The 21,109-nt window shown below is 42.2% G+C and overlaps 2 protein-coding genes across 3 annotated transcripts; both read right to left on the bottom strand.

Annotated features, from left to right (window-relative positions):
* Positions 1 to 4,064: 4,064 nt before the first annotated feature.
* Positions 4,065 to 11,663, bottom strand: ntaq1 (N-terminal glutamine amidase 1). Of its 2 annotated transcripts, none has more exons than XM_004564422.6 (6): positions 11,513 to 11,663; positions 6,679 to 6,778; positions 5,030 to 5,080; positions 4,795 to 4,940; positions 4,587 to 4,711; positions 4,065 to 4,498 (listed from the first exon to the last, which is right to left on the bottom strand). In XM_004564422.6, exons 1-6 carry the CDS (start codon positions 11,566 to 11,568, stop codon positions 4,350 to 4,352), a joined length of 627 nt encoding a protein of 208 aa, XP_004564479.1. In that variant the 5' UTR covers positions 11,569 to 11,663; the 3' UTR covers positions 4,065 to 4,349. The 2 variants fall into 2 exon arrangements, with proteins under 2 accessions (XP_004564479.1, XP_004564480.1); XM_004564423.6 differs by having other exon boundaries at positions 4,610 to 4,711.
* Positions 11,664 to 12,430: 767 nt separating this feature from the next.
* bop1 (BOP1 ribosomal biogenesis factor) lies at positions 12,431 to 20,698 on the bottom strand. Its single transcript, XM_014409487.4, has 16 exons — positions 20,527 to 20,698; positions 19,483 to 19,647; positions 19,282 to 19,359; positions 18,057 to 18,211; positions 17,860 to 17,977; positions 17,583 to 17,684; positions 17,291 to 17,503; positions 17,012 to 17,173; positions 16,841 to 16,921; positions 16,693 to 16,762; positions 15,882 to 16,014; positions 14,936 to 15,122; positions 14,550 to 14,841; positions 14,302 to 14,386; positions 12,874 to 12,981; positions 12,431 to 12,734 (listed from the first exon to the last, which is right to left on the bottom strand). The coding sequence occupies exons 1-16, from the start codon at positions 20,590 to 20,592 to the stop codon at positions 12,581 to 12,583; spliced, it is 2,169 nt and encodes a 722-aa protein (XP_014264973.3). The 5' UTR covers positions 20,593 to 20,698; the 3' UTR covers positions 12,431 to 12,580.
* Positions 20,699 to 21,109: the final 411 nt, after the last annotated feature.

Raw genomic sequence — 21,109 nt, 5'->3', positions numbered from 1 at the left:
AAAAGCCTTTCAGAGATAAATCCTGTTGGAGCCAAGAATTTAGTTTTTTGTTGTGTTTTATGTCAAACTGGATTGAAATTGAAGAAGTATCTGGTGGTTTGACTTTTATTAATTACCAAGGTAAGTGATCGACTCTTTCACTGGAATGCCAGCAATAGAGGGACTGGTAGAGTTTCTGAGGGCAAGCAGTTCACATTTACCGATGTTTAAGTGGAGTGCTGAAGCTACAGAAAAAGCATCAGTTGTGTTAATGTTTATCTGCACCTGTGAAGCACTTTTTTAAAAAGAGGGTGGCATCATCAGTAAGCTGACTAATGAATTTTTCTTTTCTGCAATTGTAATGCCTTTCAGGGGACTACGTTTAATATAGTCAGAGAGGAGCTGAGCACAGATGAGAAACAAATATAGGGAGATGGGGCAACCTCGCCTGATACTACGGTTCAACTTAAACCTAAAGGATGTACCGGCATGTAATTTGATGGAACAATTAGCATTTTTGTACATTGTTTAAATAGCATTCTGAACATAAGGGCCAAAATAAGATGAGTGTTGTTTGCCTTCTTCTAACCACCATCTATCTCCTTGATCTCATAAAGCCTCCCGCATTCAATTTATAAATGTCATTTAATTTATTCTGTTGCAAAACAAAATCAATCTCATCATCTTCCGATCGGTTCTGGAGCAGTTATCCTTGTAACTACATTAATTCCTTCAGTTTTCCTTTGTTTTGCTGTTGAAAAGCCATACTCAAATATTTAGCGGCTTCAAATTTGAAAAGCTCCCAGTTTTGACAGTAAACATGACTGGCTAGGGATTTATCCCAGAAACATTTAATCAATACCAGAATATCTTCAATCCCTGTCTCATGTTTTAGAAGGGAATTATTACGTTTCTAGTAGCAGCTCCTACGTGCTTGGGCAGCATGAAGACTTAAAGAAACCTGAAGTGATACCGCTTTGTGTTCTGTAAGTGGAGTTGGCATTATATTGACTATTATGTTATTCTTATCTAAGCAATCAGGGACTAACCAGAAATCAATACAGGATTTAGAAGAGCTGGATTTATTATTCCATGTACAGTTTGGCTTTAGGGTTCTTAACTCTCCAAATGTCTATTAAAAGAATTTTTTGCATAAATGTATTTATAGCAGAGTTATTTGAGCAAGGTGGGCATCTGTCTAAGGAAGGATCTATTATATTAAAGTCACCTCACACTAGTAACAGAAGATTAGGGTATTTGATAATCAGAACAAAAAGCATGTTTCTGGGGCGTCCAACAAAAAGTATTTTTCTGACTGGCAAGAAGAAAGACATTATCAACACTGATGGTAAATTCTAACACATAATGACCTACTGGGGTATACTTCAGAGTGTATAACATTCTCATTAAATTTGTTCTTTTTTTTTTCAACTTTAATTTTTATTAGTTTTAGTTAACATTGAAAACGATACAGTAAAGAAAATTACAAACAAACGAACATATATGCAGTCTGGAGTTTACATTTCTTTTTCCACCTATCAAATTTCTTTTTATGGTGTGTTTTTGGTGCCACTTTGGAATGCTTTCCACTTCCTCCATTGTCTATCTTTACATCCCATCAGTCTAATATTGAATGTGATTTTTTTCCATCTCTGAGATACCCTCTACAATCCTAATCCAATCTTGTTGAGTAGGAGGGTCTGGGTGTAACCACTTCTTTGTGATTGCTTTTTTAGTTCCGGCTAGAATTATTTTTACCAGATATAAGTCCTCCTTTTGTATCTGTTCCTTTATGTTTCCAAGGTACATCACTTGACAGGTGTTTAGGAGTGCATAACCCAGATTATTATCTATGGTCATTTTAAGGTCTTCCCAATACTTTTTAATTTTTATGCACTTCCAGGATACATGTGAATGATCTGCTTCTGTTTCTCCACACAGTCTCCAACATTTCTGTGGACTTGAGATCTGTTTACTTTTTATTTTGGATGTAATGAAAAAACGCATCAAATTTTTCCAGCAAAATTCCCTCCACAACGGCGAATTCGTTGTGCTGTGTTGTATTTCACACATACTAACCCATTCCTTCTCTGTTATAGTTATGGCAAGTTCAGCTTCCCATTTCTTTTTAAGGTAAAAGGTTGTGTCCTGTCTATCTTCTTCTAAAGATCTATAGAAGGTGGAAATTGCTTTGAATTGTTTATGTTCATAGCAATTTTTTACTAGTCCAATAACACCCAATGGTTCTTCAAGCCATTCAGTCTTTATTTGCTTTACACAATAGTCCCTTACTTGCAGATATCTAAAAAAAAATCTCTATTTTCCAATTTGTATTTATTTTTTAGTTGTTGGAAACTCAGTAGTGTTCCATTTTTCATTAGAGTAAAAACTGCTGTAATCCCTTTTAACTCCCATCATTTGAATGTTTGGTCCAATTGTCCCGGCTTAATTTTTTTTTCGTGTCTAAACCATCTCAGCAAAAATAATTGTTCTTTTAACTGATGTTTTTCTATTACTGTGTGTCTAATGTAAATTTCACAATTTGATTCATTCTACTTTTGTAAGAGGTCATTGTTTGTCAGAGATAAAAATTTGAATTTTGTTTCCCTCATTTTCTTTCTCAATTTCCTTCCACCGTGCCTCATAATCTGGTCTACACCAACAAACAAGAGGTCTAAATTGGGCTGCGTAAAAGTATTCCCTTAGGTTAGGCAAAGCCATCCCTCCCTTACACTTCGGGAGTTGAAATGTTGTTAACCTTGTTCTGGGCTTCTTCCCATCCCATATAAACCTTGACATCATCTTATCCCATATTTTAAATTTACTTTGAGGTATAGAAAGTGGGAGTGATTGAAACATGTAAAGCAATCTTGGGAGAACGTTCATCTTTATTATTTGGATTCTAGAGTAAAAAATTTGTAGGTATTGTTGACCACCGTTCTAAGTCTCTTTTGTTACCCTCCACCTGATTGTAGTTTGTGTCAAACATAGCAGATAATGATTTTGTCAAGGTTATGCCCAAATATTTCATGGTATTCAAGTGCCACTTTAGTTTATATTCATCTCTAATCTTTTGAGAAGGTGTATAGTTGAATGATAGAATTTGTGTTTTGGATACATTAATTTTGTAGCCCAATAAGTGTTCGAAGGTATGGAATAGTTGCATCAAACACTTGTCAGGATCTCGTAAAAAAACAATGACATCATCAGCAAATAATCCAATAAGATGTTTTTGTCCGGCTAGAGTTACCCCCTCCATTAAATTTGTTCTTAAAAGTAATAACTCCTGCCGATCTTTCTGATCCATTTGAAAACCATAGGTCATTGTCCCATTGCGTTTTCCAAAAAGCAGTATCCTTTTAAACAGAGTGTGATTCTTGAAAAAGATGAATAAAAAAGACAGTATTCTGTTGATTTGCAAACAAAAACAAAGCTTTACGCTTAACAGTGTCTCTTAAACACCTGACAATGAGAGAAAAAAATTGATATAGACAATGTGGCCTTAACACAAAATAATGAACAGTTTACTTCCCTTAGTGAACATAGTACTGACATTAACAACTTTTAGCCTGAACCTCAAAATTGTAGATAATCCCTTATGTGACATCTGTAACTTTATACCTCATCAGCGCTGGTGCTGCTTGATCCTCAGGCAAAGTGGGTGCACCTCCTTTCCCTCAATAATCACACGGACCCCGGCAAAGTGAGCTCTTTTTCCTTCTTTCCTTGCAGTGCTCTGTCAGCAGAGGACATCTTCAGTGACTCTCAGGTAGTTTTTTCTTCAGGAAGGTGGTTTTTAGCTTTTCTCCAGATCTGGTCGCAAGCTGATCTTGTTGAAAACCGAATGATAACCAACCTTGACTTCTGATTTTCGTTGTAGCGGCCCAAGTGATGAACTACATCAACGCTGTCCCTAAATCCTGCACTAGTCTACCCGACAACGGCGCAGCAGATGTCAAAAACCTCTGATGTTATTTCTGGAAACTGACAATCATGTTAAACATACCAACTGTACCCCAAACAAACAGAAACCTACTACTGTTTCCTTATTTTTAAATTCTAACAGTGAATTGAAGATGCTCAAAGACATTATGGAGAGTTTTATTGATCGGGGTGAAAGCACTCTTCTGATCAACAAGTTCACCAATAAGTCATCAAATGATCAATATGTTCATATGTACATCGATGGTTTTTGGCTGAACAACTATCAAAATATCTTGGATTTTATAAGGGGGTGGGACAATGGTGAACAGTTACAAGAACCAATTTCGTTTCACATGGTCATGTGGGACAGCAGCTGGCAGGAGGACTCTTCATTCCACTTCAAACATCTGGAGCCCACAATCGAAAAAAAACCCTCAAAGCCACAACTACCACGATCTTGCTGCTGATGAAGAAGAGGATGAGGCTGATGAGGTGCTTCCAATGTATCTCTGCAGGAAGTGGTTAAGGCTGAAGACCACACCCCAGCCGATGGCAGGGTCCATGTTGATGAAACCATCTAGGTTCATCTGGCACTCTGAGGGGAAAATGCAGCCCAGTATGATGACATCATAACTAAATGGTACACGCGATTACACACGCTAATAACTGGGAAGTCATGTGACCTGCAGTGCATATAGGGGCGTACGTAGGGGGAGGCATCTTCCACGATCCATCAGAGTTCCTCATGTGAGATCGATCAGATGCGAAGTTCAACAGGAAGCTGTCAGCAGGAACCACACGAAACTTCCTGGCAGACAGAAGGGGAAATTGTAACTATGATGTCACTCAGGTGTGTGTAGTTTCATGTCATGATGCTCAGCTGTGTCTTACCTGTGGTATTCTGGTCTGATGTCACTCTCTGAGCGTAAGGCTTGGGCAGCGTAAAGCTTCAGGCTACAGGGAAACGAGAGCGTTGAATCCAGATCATACACTAGAGAGTCCGATTGATCTGCCTGCAGCAGGATCACATGGTAGTCCTGAAACAACAATGTTATCTTTAATGTCATTTTGACATCATTTGTGTTTATGTCTGTGCTCTCACAGTATTAACAGTGACATCACAAACCCAGATAACCGGCAGCTCTCCGTGTCCAGACTTCTGCTTCCACAGAGGAACCTCAAAGGAGAACAAATACAGAACATCAGCTTTAGAACCTCACCTGAGATGTTTCAAAAAACCTAAAAAACCAAGTGGATGTTTTTAGAATGTGACAGAAGTTCATGTGTTATTGTAGGGTCTTTACCTAAGAATATAAAGCACCTGGAGGCACCTTTTGTTTTTGCGATTTGGTGCTATATATGTAAAACTTAAATGACAGATGTCTAAAAGAGCATGACAGGTGTTTCACAGAACCATCCTTTAATCCATTTTTTGCCACTTATCCGCATTCGGGTTACGGAGCGGCAGTCTGAACAGAGAAGCCCTCACCCAAGCCACCTCCTTTAGCTTATCCAGGGGGGCGCTGAGATGTTTCTAACCCAGCTCTGAAATGTAATTTGCCTCCTCCTAGCATTTCATGCGCAGAATAACTCACCTGGGAGTTATCCAGGAGGCATCCTTGCAGGATGCCCGGACTACCTCAAACTGGCTCATTTCAATGTGGAGGAGCAGTTGGCTGTATTCTGAGTCCCTCACGAATAACCAAACTCTATCTCTAAGAGAGCCCAGCAACTCTTTGAAGGAGACGCATTTCATTCAGTTTCATTTATATAGCGACAAATCCCAACAACATTTGCCTGAAGGCACTTTATATTGTAAAGTATATAAAATAATAGTTTCTTCATAACCTCTCAGACCGGTTTCCTCTTTTTCTGTATTTCTTTGGTATAGTCGTGATTAACTTAAGACGGTCCAGCCTTCATATGTTACTTTTTGTTTCTATGCCTGCCATATTATGTGCTTTTTAACCTGGTACTCCAGGAAGCAAACAATAATAGCTCAGTGGGCCCTTTCACTGTGTGTGTTTACATTCTTGGCAATCTTCAGCAATGAGCAAAAAAAGTTTGTCACAAATCCTATGCTGTCATTTCTTCCAGACCCCTCAGGAATTCCGTGTATCCGTATGCTGTTGCGTCAATCTGGACTCTAGATCATGACATTTAGCAGCTAGTTTAGCCACTTCTTGAAGTGCAAGACAGCAGTCCTACGTATTGGTTTAATATGCATGCTGAAGGATATATCCTGATCAAAAATGACTCCAAGATTCCTCACAGTGTTGGAGACCAAGGTAATGCCAACCAGAGTAAGCATATTGTTAGATACCAAATTCAGAAGCTGAAAAGTTAGAGGTCATCCAGGTCTTTAAGACATTCCTGCAGTTTAACTAATTGGTCTGTTTTATCTGGCTTCATGGGTAGATAAAGTTAGGTGTGATCTGCATAGCAGAGAAAATATGTGCTATGCCTTTTAATGCTCCTATCACATAACCCCGTGGAACTCCATAATTAATCTTGGCGACGTCTGTGGAGAGGACTGTCCATGTACATAAACAAATTGGAATCTATTACATAGATATGATTCAAACCACTGCTGTGCATTATGTTTAATACCTACAAGCATGTTCCAATCGCTGTAATAAAATGTTTCCCCACCACCTGCTCCAACTCACCACCAGACGGTGATTAATTGACATAGAGCAGCAGATCTGATGATACAATTACAAAATCCATCATCTTCATTTTAAATCTGACATTATACTGGCATTTGGTTCTCACCGTTCTCGTCTCATTGGAGATGAAGATCACAAACAGATGTTCCAGCGGTGCGGTTCTCTGTTTTCTGACATAGTCACAGAGTTTCCAGACATTTTCTTCACTGCAGAACAAGAACAGACAGAAGGGCAACAGACAGTCAGCCTGTAGGACTTCCTGAAAGTTCTGAAGGATTAGTGTGTCCTGCTGATCCATATGATCGTTTTTATTGATGGCTAATAGAAAATGTTTCACCAAGTCTTTAACTCCAATTCCAATTCCACACGTTGCTATCAAAAACATTCACTCCTCAGTCAGAACCTACACAACACAGAGAAAAACACACACCTGAGGACAGTCAGAAAAAAGGGATGAAGAACTTTTCAAACCGGAATCTCACTGAACCTGAAAAGAAAGTGCTAGCCAAAGGACTCCATTTTGCCATTTCTCCTCAACAGTTGCCCATAGTGGACCTCATCACAGCCACAGAAACCGCCATACGGATTAATAAATTATCACAAACAGAAGCAGAGCAAATCAAGATGAAAGTTTCAGCCACCCTCTCCAGTGCCAAAGTCCCTCCGTCTAACCTCACAATTAGAGCTGGGCGATAGAACGATAACGATATGTATCGCGATATAACTTTTACTCGATAGAGAAATTAAGCTATCGCGATAGACCTCGCCGCTCTTGTCCTCTTAAAAAAAAAAAAAAAAAAAAAAAAAAAGGTCAGCCAATCCAAATTAAGTAGCGCAGAGCCGAACCAATCACAGCCGCAGCGTCACGTCGCGTGACTTGTTACGTACAGCACAAGTGCCAAGCCGCACGTGTGTTTGTTTGGGAAGCAGCCAGCGGGTAATGGAGCCAGCACGTAATGGAGGAAATGAGCGTGACCGAAGAGAAAACAGATGATGGTTCCAATGCCGGAGAGATTGTCAAACGGAAGAGCCAAAGAAGTTCCGTAGTGTGAAGGTATTTCGGCTATTTCAAGTCTGACAAAAAACAGAGTAGCGTGCACTGTAAATTGTGCCGAAAGCAAGTCTGGAAATACAATAAACTGGTGCATGCGTCACACTGTGCGCCACGTTATTGTTTCGGTGAAATGAATTTCTACAATACTGTTACTGTTAATTGTACTCTCTGCAGTGTTTAAATGCTTACATATACACACAGTTACTGTCCGTCCACACATACGACTCGGTTCTGCTTCTATGCCCCAGCTTTGTTTACTTTTTCCCACCGAGGCTTCTAGACTTCTGATTGGCCAACATTTCTGCACGGTTAGGAATCTAGCGCCACCTGCTGCTTTGGCATGTTCATAGCAGCGTTTTCCTTCATTTCTGCCTTTATGTGTGGACGGGATTATTTTTTAAAACGAAAACGGAAAATCTCAGTTTTCAAAAATACCCGTGTACGTGTGGACGTAGGCTCAGTCTCTGACTGGAAGCGCTAATTCGTCATTCGGCTTTTGTCAGACTAAAGTAACTGTTAAAACTGTTTGAAAAGCTCAGCTATACAACAAGGAGAGATTGAGAATTTCCTTTTAGTTCTCAGTTTATTTGATATTGACAAAAGTTAGTCAGTTTTGTCTGATCTTCTGTAAAACAAACTAAGATTTATTTTTAGAATTAATATTTTGTTTCTAAGTGGAATTGACAATTTAGTTTGTTTCGTTTGTTCTATTTTGAAACTTAAACGCTTTAGCGGCTGCCTTTTGTGTAGTTTGCAATATTTGCCTTTATTTATCTGAAAAAGTCTCATGTTCCTTATGTACATCTACCCTGTTGAACTTATTATGGGAAATAAATATTTAAATAAAAACAAGCTGCTGATTATTTCACATTTTACTTGTGAGCAACGGCACATTTAAATCTTACAAATATAGTTATTTGGCTTATATCGTGATAGATATCGTTATCGCCTGAAATGAAAAAAACATATCGTGATATGAAAAAATCTCATATCGCCCAGCTCTACTCACAATACAAGAAAAGAAGGCCGTTGCTTCCCTGAGCATAGACCACAACATCACCAGCTGACAAAGGAAGGTGCACCGTGGTCCTAAACACAACAGATTACCACACAAAGATCACTACTCTCCTCAGTGACAAAAATACCTACGAAGCCTTAAAGCGAGACCCCACAAGCAGCTACAAAAATAAAGTTATAGCTTGCCTTCAAGACCTTGAAAAGGACAAAATCATTGAGCGCCCTTTATATCATCGCCTAAACCCAGGGGATGCCATACCCTGCATTTATGGACTTCCTAAGATCCACAAAGAAGGTGTCCCACTCAGACCCATTGTTAGCAGCATAAACTCAGCTACTTACAACATTTCAAAACACCTAGCTACCATTTTAGCACCTCTGGTGGGGACCACCACATATCACATCAAGAACTCCACCGACTTCACCGACAAGGTCCAGAAACTTACCCTGGATCCAGATGAAACCATGGTGTCCTTTGATGTAATAATAATAATAATGGATTGGATTTATATAGCGCTTTTCAAGGCACCCAAAGCGCTTTACAATGCCACTATTCATTCACTCTCACATTCACACACTGGTGGAGGCAAGCTACAGTTGTAGCCACAGCTGCCCTGGGACAGACTGACAGAAGCGAGGCTGCCATATCGCGCCATCGGCCCCTCTGGCTAACACCAGTAGGCGGTAGGGTAAAGTGTCTTGCCCAAGGACACAACGGCCAGGACAGAGAGCCCGGGGATCGAACCGGCGACCTTCCAGATACAGATACGATGTTTGCCTTTCCTGGACTGCGCCGTGCGCATTGAAGAGAATGGAAACCTCAACATTGAAGTTTACTGGAAGCCCACACACACGGACCAGTACCTCCTCTTTGACTCCCACCACCCTCTGGAACACAAATTTGGAGTAATTAGGACCCTACATCACCGGGGAGAACATGTTCCCTCTAAGCCTGAAGTGAAAAAGAAGGAACACACACATGTTAATGAAGCTATTAAAACAAGCGGTTATTCTAATTGGGCTTTCATCAAGTCTGCAAAGATGCACAGAAAAGAAGATCAGGCACCAGCGAGGGAGGATAAGAAAGAAAAATGCAACAACATTGTCATTCCCTACGTAGCCGGTGTATCAGAAAAACTCCAGAGAGTCTTCTCCAAGCATGACATCCCAGTTTACTTCAGACCCAGCAACACACTCAAACAAAAACTAGTTCATCCCAAAGACAAAACTCCTAAACACAAACTTAACAATGTAGTGTATGCTGTACAGTGTAGCGAGGAATGCCCAGACCTCTACATTGGAGAGACCAAACAGCCACTTCATAAATGCATGGCACAACACAGAAGAGCCATCTCCACAGGACAAGACTCGGCATCTAAGAGGACAAAGGTCACTCTTTCGAGGATGCAAATGTTCATATTTTGGGTCCTTCACTCTAGTTAGCAGTGAGCGCAGCACACGCCACGTCCGATATGAAAGGGCCTTTCATATCAGATCAGGAGCGCTGATATAAACAAACTGAAGCAAGAGCGGCAGAGGCTGCTTGGGCTGATCCGCTCCCTGGAGAGTGACATTGAAGACCTGAAGAGGCAGATCTCTGGAGATGAAAAGACCAGTCAGGACAAGGAGAGAAAGAATCAGGAACTGGAGAAGTTTGTTCTTGAATTCCAGCTGAAAAGCAGAAAACTGAGCCTCTGCAACATGACATCAGTGTGAAGAAGGAGCGGATCAGTCAGCTGGAGGAAGAGCTGATACAAACCGACAAGAGCAATGCTCAGCTGAAGCTCACCGTCTCTGAGCTGAAGCTCAAACTGAAGACCAGAGACAAAGAGATGTACAAAGAGAGTCAGAAGGTCAAAGATTTGGAGACGCGTCTCCAGCGATTGAAATCAGACCTGGACAACTGTGTGGGCTTCATCCAGGAGCCTAAAACCCTGAAGGACAACATACAGATGCTATACGCTCGATATGTCCAGCAGACTGAAAGGGTGGAGAGAACCAATGCAGATGATACTGTTCAGAAGGCGCTGCGTCACCAGTGTGAGCAACAGGAGAGGACAGTAAATGGCCTCAAAATGAGGCTGGTCAAATCTGCAGAGGAGCACGAAAAGGTCTACACCAAAATCATGAAGGAAACATGACTCTGATAGCTGAAATCAACAAGCTGCGGAAGGAGCTGCATTTGGCCAGGACTCAGGCTAAAGACGTCAAAGATCAGCTGGCTCTCTTAAAGAAGCCCAAGAGGTCACAGCCCATCAGAAGAAGCAGCCTACCAGGAGCCCAAACAGCTAGGAGTCAGCTGATTGTCTTTTACCTCAGCAATAGCTCTGCAACTAACACACAGCAACAGATACACATACAAGAAGAAAGTTGTTAGTATGATTGTTGTATTCATTCTTAATGTAAATTGATAATGAATGTGTGGATTTGTATGTTACCATAGCAATTTACTGCAGAAAACAATCATATTGATAAAGGTTTGATCACTGACCTGTTAAAAAAATAAAAAATAAATGAAAGGGCCTTTAAAGAAGATGGGGCGATAGTCAAACTGACCAGCAGATGTCACTGTGGACATGGGTTTCACATTTTTTCGAAGCCTCGATACAGTTCGGTTGTATGTTTGTTGATAACCTGATATTACCACTGTTTAAAGGAGGATTATTATTCCTTTAAATGTTCTTGTGATTTTTATTCTCTCACTGACAAATTTAAAGAAACTGCGCTAAAAATTAAACGGAAATCTGAACTAGCCAATCATTGTAGTTGCAGCTGCTTTGACCAGACGTGTGTTTACAATTCTCAGGAGCCAAGTAATGTTCTGACACAGAGCCTGCACGTCACCTGTTGCAGGTATGTCGAGACTCACCAGTAGCAGCTCGTGTACACGCAGTCCTCTCGCGTCGGAACGAGTCTCCGATTCATGATCGGGTGTTACACTGAAAGAGCTCCAAGGGAAACGGGCTGACGCCAAATCCGCTAAGGAAAGGGGACTTTCAAATTAAAAGCATCGACAAAGTAACAGTAAGACTGGGGTCTAACTGCTAATTTCACTTCGCTGCCGCCACAAGAAATTAGCTTCAGTGCTCCCTTATTTACCTCCTACATTAGTGACACTGCATCCTTCATGAAAGGAGAACACCGTTTACAGCAAAGCACTATGAGAGAAACAAACTGACCTCTGAACCTGTTAGCTAGCTTAGATTTTCAGAGAATAACTACTTTAGCAGGATACAGTCCCCATTCACTCAGGAGTTATCCTTCTGCTCAGCACCATAAATCATCAGAAAAGACTTGTTTTTCATTAAATCTCTTAGAAATTGTAATTTTTGTAAACATCTGCACTGCAAATTTCTCAAGTTTTAATTAGATTTTAGATCAAATACTTCATCAAACTGAACTGAACAAATCTGTTCATATCATATTGATTATACGGTGAACTAAAAACTACATGAGTGAAATTTTCTCACTGAAATATAAATAAAACCCAGACAGATCTGGATCATCACTCCAGAAACTAATTCGAAACAAGCTAATGAGCAAATCTAAAACTAGAATAACTGTGGTGAGATGGGCGGAGTTCACAGGGGGTCCAGGCTCCTCAGCTAACTCTGTAAATATGGCTGTCATGATATCTGAACTTAACATCTTAAACCTGATCGATCACCCACAAATAGCCAATTATGCATGTTTTTATTCATCTTTAATGGCCCTAGACAGGAAAGGGATGTCACACTGCTGATCAATATCAGCTCCTTTCACCAGACTGACAGCGCGCACACGCACACACTCAAAAACAGTTCAGTTTATTCAAAAAGGAACTGACATCACAGCAAGGAGACCAGTGAGGCAAGGACTCATGGTGTCACATGTTAAGACATTGTGTCTGAAAGTAAAAACATTAGAAAAACGGCATCTGTGGTTGCTAAGCATGTTGCTATGTGAAGAGGCAGATAGTAGCATCAGCGCCAGAGGAGAAGACCCAGGGTTGCGTGGGGTGAAAGGTCACATCCAGAACACCAAGATCATGAGTCATCACATGACCTCTGAGGACTTTCACTGGGACGATGAGTGGATTCTGCAAAAGGTCACTGTGGAGGTAGGAAGGAGGGGTTAGAGTGTAACTGAGAGGAGGAAAAATGTGTGTGTGTGTGTGTGTGTGTGTGTGTGTGTGTGTGTGTGTGTGTGTGTGTGTGTGTGTGTGTGTGTGTGTGTGTGTGTGTGTATTACTTGTAAACAGTCCCGTGACAGACTATCACTGAGCCATCATCCGACGCCGAGGCAAACAGCGGGTACAGTCTGTGATAGGCCACACCCCTCACTGCTTTCTTATGGTGTCTGCAGAGAGAAGGTGATCCATACCACATGATAAATGATTAAAAACAAACAAACAAAAGAAAACAACATCTGATCAATATGTAGTATTCAAAAATCAATGATGACACACCAATGTCAGCGTCATGACTGAGTACACATGCTTTGAGACCACTCTGAACCAATCACAGCTCTGATTTGTTTGAGGTGAGACTCAGGTAAGGTCTTTGTTTGCTCAGCAGGATTTAAACTCCTCACCTTCCTGGTGCACGTCTGACTGAAATCTAATTTCCTGAACTGCTGCACCTGCTGGACTGTGAAGGCACTGCAGATCTTTCTTTTTTTTTGTCAATTTAAACAATGCTGCTTTATGTACAAATCAGCTCTGGCTATGCAAAATTCTGTTGGCATCAATGTATAAAATGTGAAAAATACAAGCTGAACACAAGAGGGAGCATTATAAAATAAAATAAAGAGCTATAATCATTTTAAAACCGGGATACCATACAAATAAACTACATGGCAGTTCTGAATAGAGTAATTCACACTTTTCTTAGGGTTTAAATGTAAACCAGACACTTCAGAAAATATGTGGATTTTATTGATGACAAGAGGGATTTGTTCTGACCTTTTGAGGAAAACTGTAGTATCATCTACCAGCTGAGTGCTTAGGTCTATACATGTGACATTGTGATTTTCATAACAGTCACAGCTTGTGTGACTGTTGCGCAGTGGTTGTGGTTTCATTGTCAGAGTTAGGCACATCAAATGTAGCAGATATGAATTATTTTAGATTCATGCCCTGAATTCCACTTTCATACCAGCTGTATAGTGTCTAATATAAAGAGAGCATAAACAGTGATGGTAATTACCCAGGACAACTCAAACTCACAAAACACTTGTTAAATTTAGGTGTGTAAAGAGCAGTAAACCTCCAAATCTGTAATTAATCTTAAAAATATTCACTTGTTAACTCTTAACCCACCTGTGCTTTCCCTTTACTCAGCATTGATGCAGCTGTCTGTGAATCTACTTAATTTATAACTTCTGACAAAGTCTAGTCAAGCTGTGTTAGATAATCACTCTAACAACACCACCTTCTGTAGGGGACTACATAAACCTGCAATATTTGTAACCTTGAGAGTTACTAAGTACAGCCACCATTTGAAGAAACCCTGACCCCCATTCTGGAGATCAGGTCTGAACGAAGACAGGAGCACTCAAGGTCACCTGTAGCTGACCAAGACATTGCTTCCATTGTAACAATTAACAAAGTGGTAATGTTGACAGCTCATGTCTAAAAGGGTTAAACTCAGATGATCAGAGTGACTGGCAGGTACGTACCGGAGCATCTTGTAGGGTTTAGTTGACAGATCGAGGTCAAACCAGCTCAGCTTACAGTCATAACTCCCACAGATCACATGATCACCTGCAGACACACGAACAGACAGGTGGGACAGCTGTGAAGAGAATACTGCTCGTATAAATACAAATGACTTTAGGACGAAGCAACTGCGGCGAGCGAAATGACCATTGCGGCGGGTTTATTGGAGCCTTTAAGACTTGTGTGTGGGGGACTGGGGTGCGGTTACCTCCTGGATGGACAGCCATGCTGGAGATCCACTTGGAGTTGGTTTGGAGTTTTTTAGTCATTTCTTGTTTGACGAGGTTGTAGATGCGGATCGAGCGCTGTGTGGCCACAAAGAAATAGGGCCTGATTGGGTGGAAGGATATGCACTGGACCAGGCCTTTGTTCCTGCTGAAGGGGTTCTGACTCCGCCTCCGGCTCAGCTGGTGGATATACACCTGCAGGTGGCTTGTGTTATCTGGCATCACTGATGCTAGGTAGTCTCCTTTAGCATGCCACACCACCTGGTGAACAGCCTGCAGAGATCAACAGCGATTAGGCCAGATGTGGATCAGAGTGGGGGGGTTTAAAAACAAATGAATAAATCAACCAATCAGGTGGTTTTCTCACTTTGGGGTGTTGGATTTTGAGGCGGAGCCCCTGGTTTAGCTCTTCCCCCTCAGCCTCGCTCCAGACAACAGACCCATTTCCTTCTGCTGGCTCCTCCCCCTCCTGCTGGGCACTGAGGAGTCGTTCTGACGACAAGATGACCTGTTTATCTGCCAGAGAGGGAGACAGGATCAAGACCACAGAGTCCCTGAAACCAGAGAGAAACAGAGGGACAGGATCACATCAGTGGGAGAGGAGGGAAGAGTTTAAAATCCTGCTTGTTTCTAGAGTATTTAAAAGTATAATGGGAGGCAGATCCTTAAGCTTTCAGATCTCCCTCTGTGGAACCAGCTCCCAGTTTGGATTCAGGAGAGAGAAACACTCTACTTTTAACATTAGGCTTAAAAGTTTTCTTCTTGATAAAGCATATAGTTAGGTCTGGATCAGGTGACCCTGAATCCTTCCTTAGTTACGCTGCAATCGTGCTCATAAAGTTGGATGTCCACAACAACAAAAAACCCAGTTTAAACCATCATTAGAAATCACTGAATTAAATTATTAATACATGCTCTCTTCCTCATATGACATATTTATCCCCATCTCGCTCCAGGGGTTATGTGATTGATGGGATATTCTTTGTATTACTGTAGGACAGGGGTGGGCAACCCCAGGCCTCGAAGGCCAGTGTCCTGCAGGTTTTAGATGTGTCCTTGATCCAACACAGTTGATTCAAATGGCTAAATTCTCCAGAGGCTTGAGAACGAACTAATCATGTGATTCAGGTGTGCTGACCCAGGGTAATATCTAAAACCTGCAGGACCTGGAGTTGCCCCCACTGCTGCTGTAGGATCTTTACCTTAGAATGCACAGCACCATGAAGCAAATGCTGTTGTGATGTTGTGCTATACAAATAAAACTGAATGTCACAGGCAGACGGAGAAAGAGAGAGAGACAGAGAGGTGCTCACAGGGCAACAGCCAGCAAACAGACAGACGGATTTGGGTTCCAGGCAACGCTCTTCACAGCTCCGCCCACCTGGACCGTCTTCATACAACGAGACGAACAGACCTCCCAGAATCTGACAGAGCCATCATCACTTCCTGTGAACAGGGAGGAGAGAGATTACAGTCCCGCCCACACTCAATGAACCCATCCAAAGGATGCATGTTTTATTTAAACATCACCTTCAAACTGGGTTTTCAGGAAGTGCTCTGACCACAACACAGAAAACTCAAAGAAAAGAAGATAAAAATGAATATGGAGTTTAAAAAAAATTTAAAAAATCCAAAACAGGTTGTTTTTAGGAAGAATTTCAAAGACAGAGTCGTGAAAAGCATTATCATGGATACTCTGTGGCAGTACAGTCGGTCTTTACAAAACACAGACTCCTGAATCAAATACTTATTTCCTGATACTAATTCAAAGACGACTGGACTCCGCCTTTCCAATAAATACATCAAGGAAAGTGTAAATGGATAAGACCACACAGAATAAAGCTGCTTTGTGCACAGACACAATTTGAGATTATCAGGCTGAGGTCTCTGTGTGGAACTGTCATCATGTCTGGTTTTAAAACAGTAACAACAGAATGCTCATCTTGAGACTCAATCAATGAAGCTGCCTGCATCTTTTACACACTCTGTGGTGCAGGTGTGTAGACTGGTCGGTCAACAACCCTGCCTGGGATCAAACACTTGACTCTCACTGTGAGCTTTACACCACTCCGTCACGATGTCAACAGTTTCTATTGATGTGTGAGTGGGACAAGCTGAGGTTACCTGAGGCAAGCCACTGTCCCGATGGAGACACACTGATAGAGCGAACCAGACCGCTGTGACCTCGATAGACCTGAACACACAGATAAAAGATGTGAGAAAGGGTTCACCACTTTGTTTGTGTGCATGTGTTCAGGTGTGTGTGCTGTACCAGCGACCGTGTGGTGGGAAATGGCTGAAGGTCCTTTGGTTTGGGAAGTTGGGGAATCAGATCCTCTGGATTCACATTCACCTACATGCAGACAAACAGGAAATTATTTAAACTGCATGCCTAAAAGGGCAGCTCCAGCTTTAGGTAGTAGGACAGACTGAGAAAGGTTACCCTCATCTTCCTCTGTCGTGGGCACAGATAAAGGTCCAGGCAGCGCTCAAACCTCTCGTGGATGAATTGAGAAAATGCTGGAACCTGACGGAGGCTCGAGTACTTCCTTGGAACAAACGGCAACTTTCTGTCTGCTGGATCCTGTTGCTCCCACAGTGCTCGCTGCAGACAGGTGAGGTAAGTGAGGACAGACAGACGGGGGGGAAGAAAAATGTGTCTTTGAATGCAGTTCTATCTATCCTCTGAACAGAAACCAGGTGAGGCAACGCATTGACAAACCTCCTCGTCAGTAAACAGATACTCGGGCGGTGGGTTGTAGGACTCATGGTGACCAGGTAAAGGGATTTTGGGGGCGGGCAGGTGCATCTTATGTCTGGCCAGAATGGAAGAGTCTTCGCTGGCCCACAAGTTGTAATACCGCCCCCTGCCATCATCCTCTACCCGCCTGGGTTTGATCCAACCCATTTTTATGGCATGGACCAGTTTGGACACCTGCAGACAGGCAAGTCAGACAGGTGAGTGACAGACAGCTGAGAACAGCCAGGTAAGCCAAGTGAGTCAGGTGCATTACCTTCTCCTTCTCTGTGAGCGAGGGGATAAAGCTGCGTTTGTCTGCGGGTCTGTTGGTGACGGGATGAATCATCACGTCGCTGCTGAAGAATTCTACCATTGGCTGCGGAAGAGGGGTAAAGAGACAGGTAGCCAGCGTGTTCTACATTTTTAAGCCACACTCACTTCTTCTAGCTGGTCTGGGACATGTGGGGGACATGTGGTTACTAAAGGGTGGATCAAGCAGGTAAATGCGAGGCTAGTGAACAGAACCCCGGTGTCACTCTGTGAGGGCATACCTCGCACTCATTGAAGTTGACATCTCCAAACTGTCCTCTCTGCAGACGGTTCACCAGCTCCACCTGATCATCGGACAGCACAACGTCACTTCCTGTCTGCTTGTCATGCACCGTTCTCCTGCAGACAGCAACCTGTTAGCTTCATCAGCATTCCCTATCAAACCTATGAAGAAGTTAGCATCATGCTAACTGCTCACCAGTACTCCGGGTTCTCCATCTTATCCAAGAAGTCATCAAGCTCATCCTTGTTCCTTATAGGCTTGTAGATTTTTTTCCCATCCAGATTGTACCCAATGTGAGGGAAATCTTTGTACCACTCCATAGGAATGTTCCCCACTGTGTTCCTGATATCCTGAAGAACAATGTGAGCATGAGAAACCACCACAGGACGGAGAGGAGAACATAAAAGAAGCAAATGCACCAATCAGAACATGTGTAAAGAAACATGTATCCTGTACAAAACATGTTGTATTGTAGCCACTTTAACAGGAACACTGACAGGGATTTGTCTTAGTTATGCTCACATATATCACAAGGCAAATGTTGATTATGTTAAATTTGGTTATGGATTTAACAGGAGCCAAAGAAGAGAAGCCAGTATGGGAGAAATATACTCTCTCTTTTTAGTCCCTGTAAGTTTTCTTACTGTAGCATTTTGGAACGATTGAAGGCTTTTCACGAAGCTTTTAGGACATCCTGATAATAATGAATTACAGTAGTCCAACCTAGAAATAATAAATGCATGAACTAGTTTTTCAGCATCACTCTGAGACAGGATGTTGCTAATGTTAGAGCTATTGAATAAAGCAGTGTTTAATGTGCAGGAAGGACATAATTTTTTTGTTTTGGTAAAACACCGGTCCTGTCTGGCAGGCATGATCCGAATGCGTTGTTGTACCAAATACATTTGTTTTCACAAAAACAGCACTATGGATTCTCTGAAGGCTCTCTTGTTAATCTTTTTTCTTTTAGTATTAATAGTATTATTTTTATGGATATTATGTTAGGTCAAGGCCAGGTTGGTAAAAGACAGAAGAAAGCCGCTGAAGACCCAAGGCCACACATTCAGATGACAACCGTGTGTCTACTCCAACCAAGGAACTATGGACAGAGCTCCCACAGTCAAGGGTAGGTGTGACAGGGGCCAGAGGCAGCGGGTGGATAACCAACCAGCACAAGCTATGGGTGGGCCCTAAATCCCAGACCCCTTGAGAACGACACCTGGGGGAGCAGGGATTCTCATCACAGCTTTTTCAGGCTAATAAAGGTCAACATCGGGTGAAACAGAGAACTCTGAGCTTCACCAGGAGCAAAAATCTCCCAGCTTTTTATTAGTGTACATGTGGCTAAAATTGCATACAATACACCAGACAAGCATAAGAAAAGTAATGACAAGCACACAAATGAATAAGTTTAGATCACCTCTTCATCTGAAGAATCGTGTTCATACTCATGTTTCTTCTTTTCTTCACTCACTTCTCCCTCTTTTTTTTCCTTCATCTACAGATGGAACAAAGTTCAGGTGATGTTCTGCAGCAGAACACTGAGGACACTTTTAACAGCAACCAATCAGCAGTCAGACCAACACAGAATTAAAACCCCTCTTATCTGCTTACACTTTACCTTGTCGTCATTGTCATCAGATCCCTCTTCCTCATCGTCATCAGATCCCTCTTCCTCCTCAGAGTCACTCCCAGAATCCTCCAGTCCTGAGTAGACACTGTCCTCGCTATCTGATAAATCATCATCCTTATCTTCATCAGCAGGTTTCCTGTTAAAGTTGAAGATCTGAGAAGGAAAACCCAGAATTACTCAATTAAAAAACCATCAGTTTTTTGCTGAGATTTCCAAGAAGAGTGTAATTAAAGAGCAGAAAAATAAAACCTATGAATCATTCGCACAAGCTAATAGCATGTGCGAATGATTCTGTGAGTGATCACACACACTTAAATCAAACAATAACCAGCAACTAAAAGCAAAACATGTCAAATCAGGATAAACTTATGTACTCTACTCAGGATTGACGTCACCCTGTGCAACCCTAACCGTACACATGTACTCTGACACACTACCTGCTGCAGTGCTCGTTCCATCACAGTATGTCTGAAGGTTCTCAGTCATCCAGGTGATCGTAGTCAAAGGAGCTTGCAAAGAAAAGCGTCTGGACTTCTTTAAGTTGCTTGAAGAGGTTTCACCTCTCATCCGAGAAGCTTCTTCAGTTCTATTTGACCTTAGAACTGAAGAAGCTTCTCGGATGAGAGGTGAAACGTCTTCAAGCAACTTAAAGAAGTCCAGACGCTTTTCTTTGCAAGCTCCTTTGACTCGTTCCGTCACAGTTTTACTGCCATTTGCGTCACTGCTTCCATGTTGGATCGTTAGCTCTGGGTCGGTGAGGTTGCTCCGACAATGCGAGTTAAAATCTGAGTTGAGGAGGTCTTCCGTTTAAAACTCCGACATTATAACGGAGCCCTAACCCGAGACTGACATCACACATGTGCACAGAGGATAGTTCTGTGTTTATTATAGAAGCAGCATCGCCCCGGTCCGGTCTCATGGCTCTGTGTCTGCTCTGAGGGCTAAACAGCAGCCTGCCCCGTGTTAGCATGCTAGCTCGTTACTAGCATGTTACCAGATCTTCATCACTTTCCTCCTGTGTGTGTGGCTCACCTGGTTCTGCTCCTCATCCTCTTCTTTACTCCTCTTCAACGCTGTTTTCCCCCCTGCTTTCTTCATCGCTCCTCTCCGGTCGCTCCACGCGTTTCTATCCTCCTCGATTCAACCACGTGAAACCGAAGGTTAGAGGTCACGTGTCACAGCTCGAGGGCGGGGCCTGCTGGTGACGCCTCGAGCTTCTGGCAGAAAGTCATAGTTACAGTGACACGACCTCTGCCGGGGAGTTTGCTGTTCTCCCCGGCTCAGATATTTGAAGTTTACGCAGCTACATTCTGGCCTGAAAATATCTTAATAGTTCATTTTGCGACCCAGAAAGAGTAATAAGGGTAATATTAAAAGGAGTAATTAAAAGTAATAAAGGTAATATTAAAACTAAGTTGCTGCAGTAGTAGTAGTAGTTGGAAGCTGGAATTAGCTGGGCCAATCTGGGATATGGTTTTTCAATTTTGTTGTCCGGGTGGAAAATCGGGAGAAATTCGGTAGAATGGTGACACCGGGAGATTTTCGGGACGGGCACTGAAATTCGGGATTCTCCCGGAAAAATCGGGAGGGCTAGCTTGTATGACTACGTCCCGCT

The sequence above is a fragment of the Maylandia zebra genome, linkage group LG22 (assembly GCF_041146795.1).
Source record: "Maylandia zebra isolate NMK-2024a linkage group LG22, Mzebra_GT3a, whole genome shotgun sequence".
Classification (NCBI taxonomy): domain Eukaryota; kingdom Metazoa; phylum Chordata; class Actinopteri; order Cichliformes; family Cichlidae; genus Maylandia; species Maylandia zebra.
Note: the sequence above shows the minus strand (reverse complement) of the source record. Positions and strands in the feature narration are given on the sequence as shown.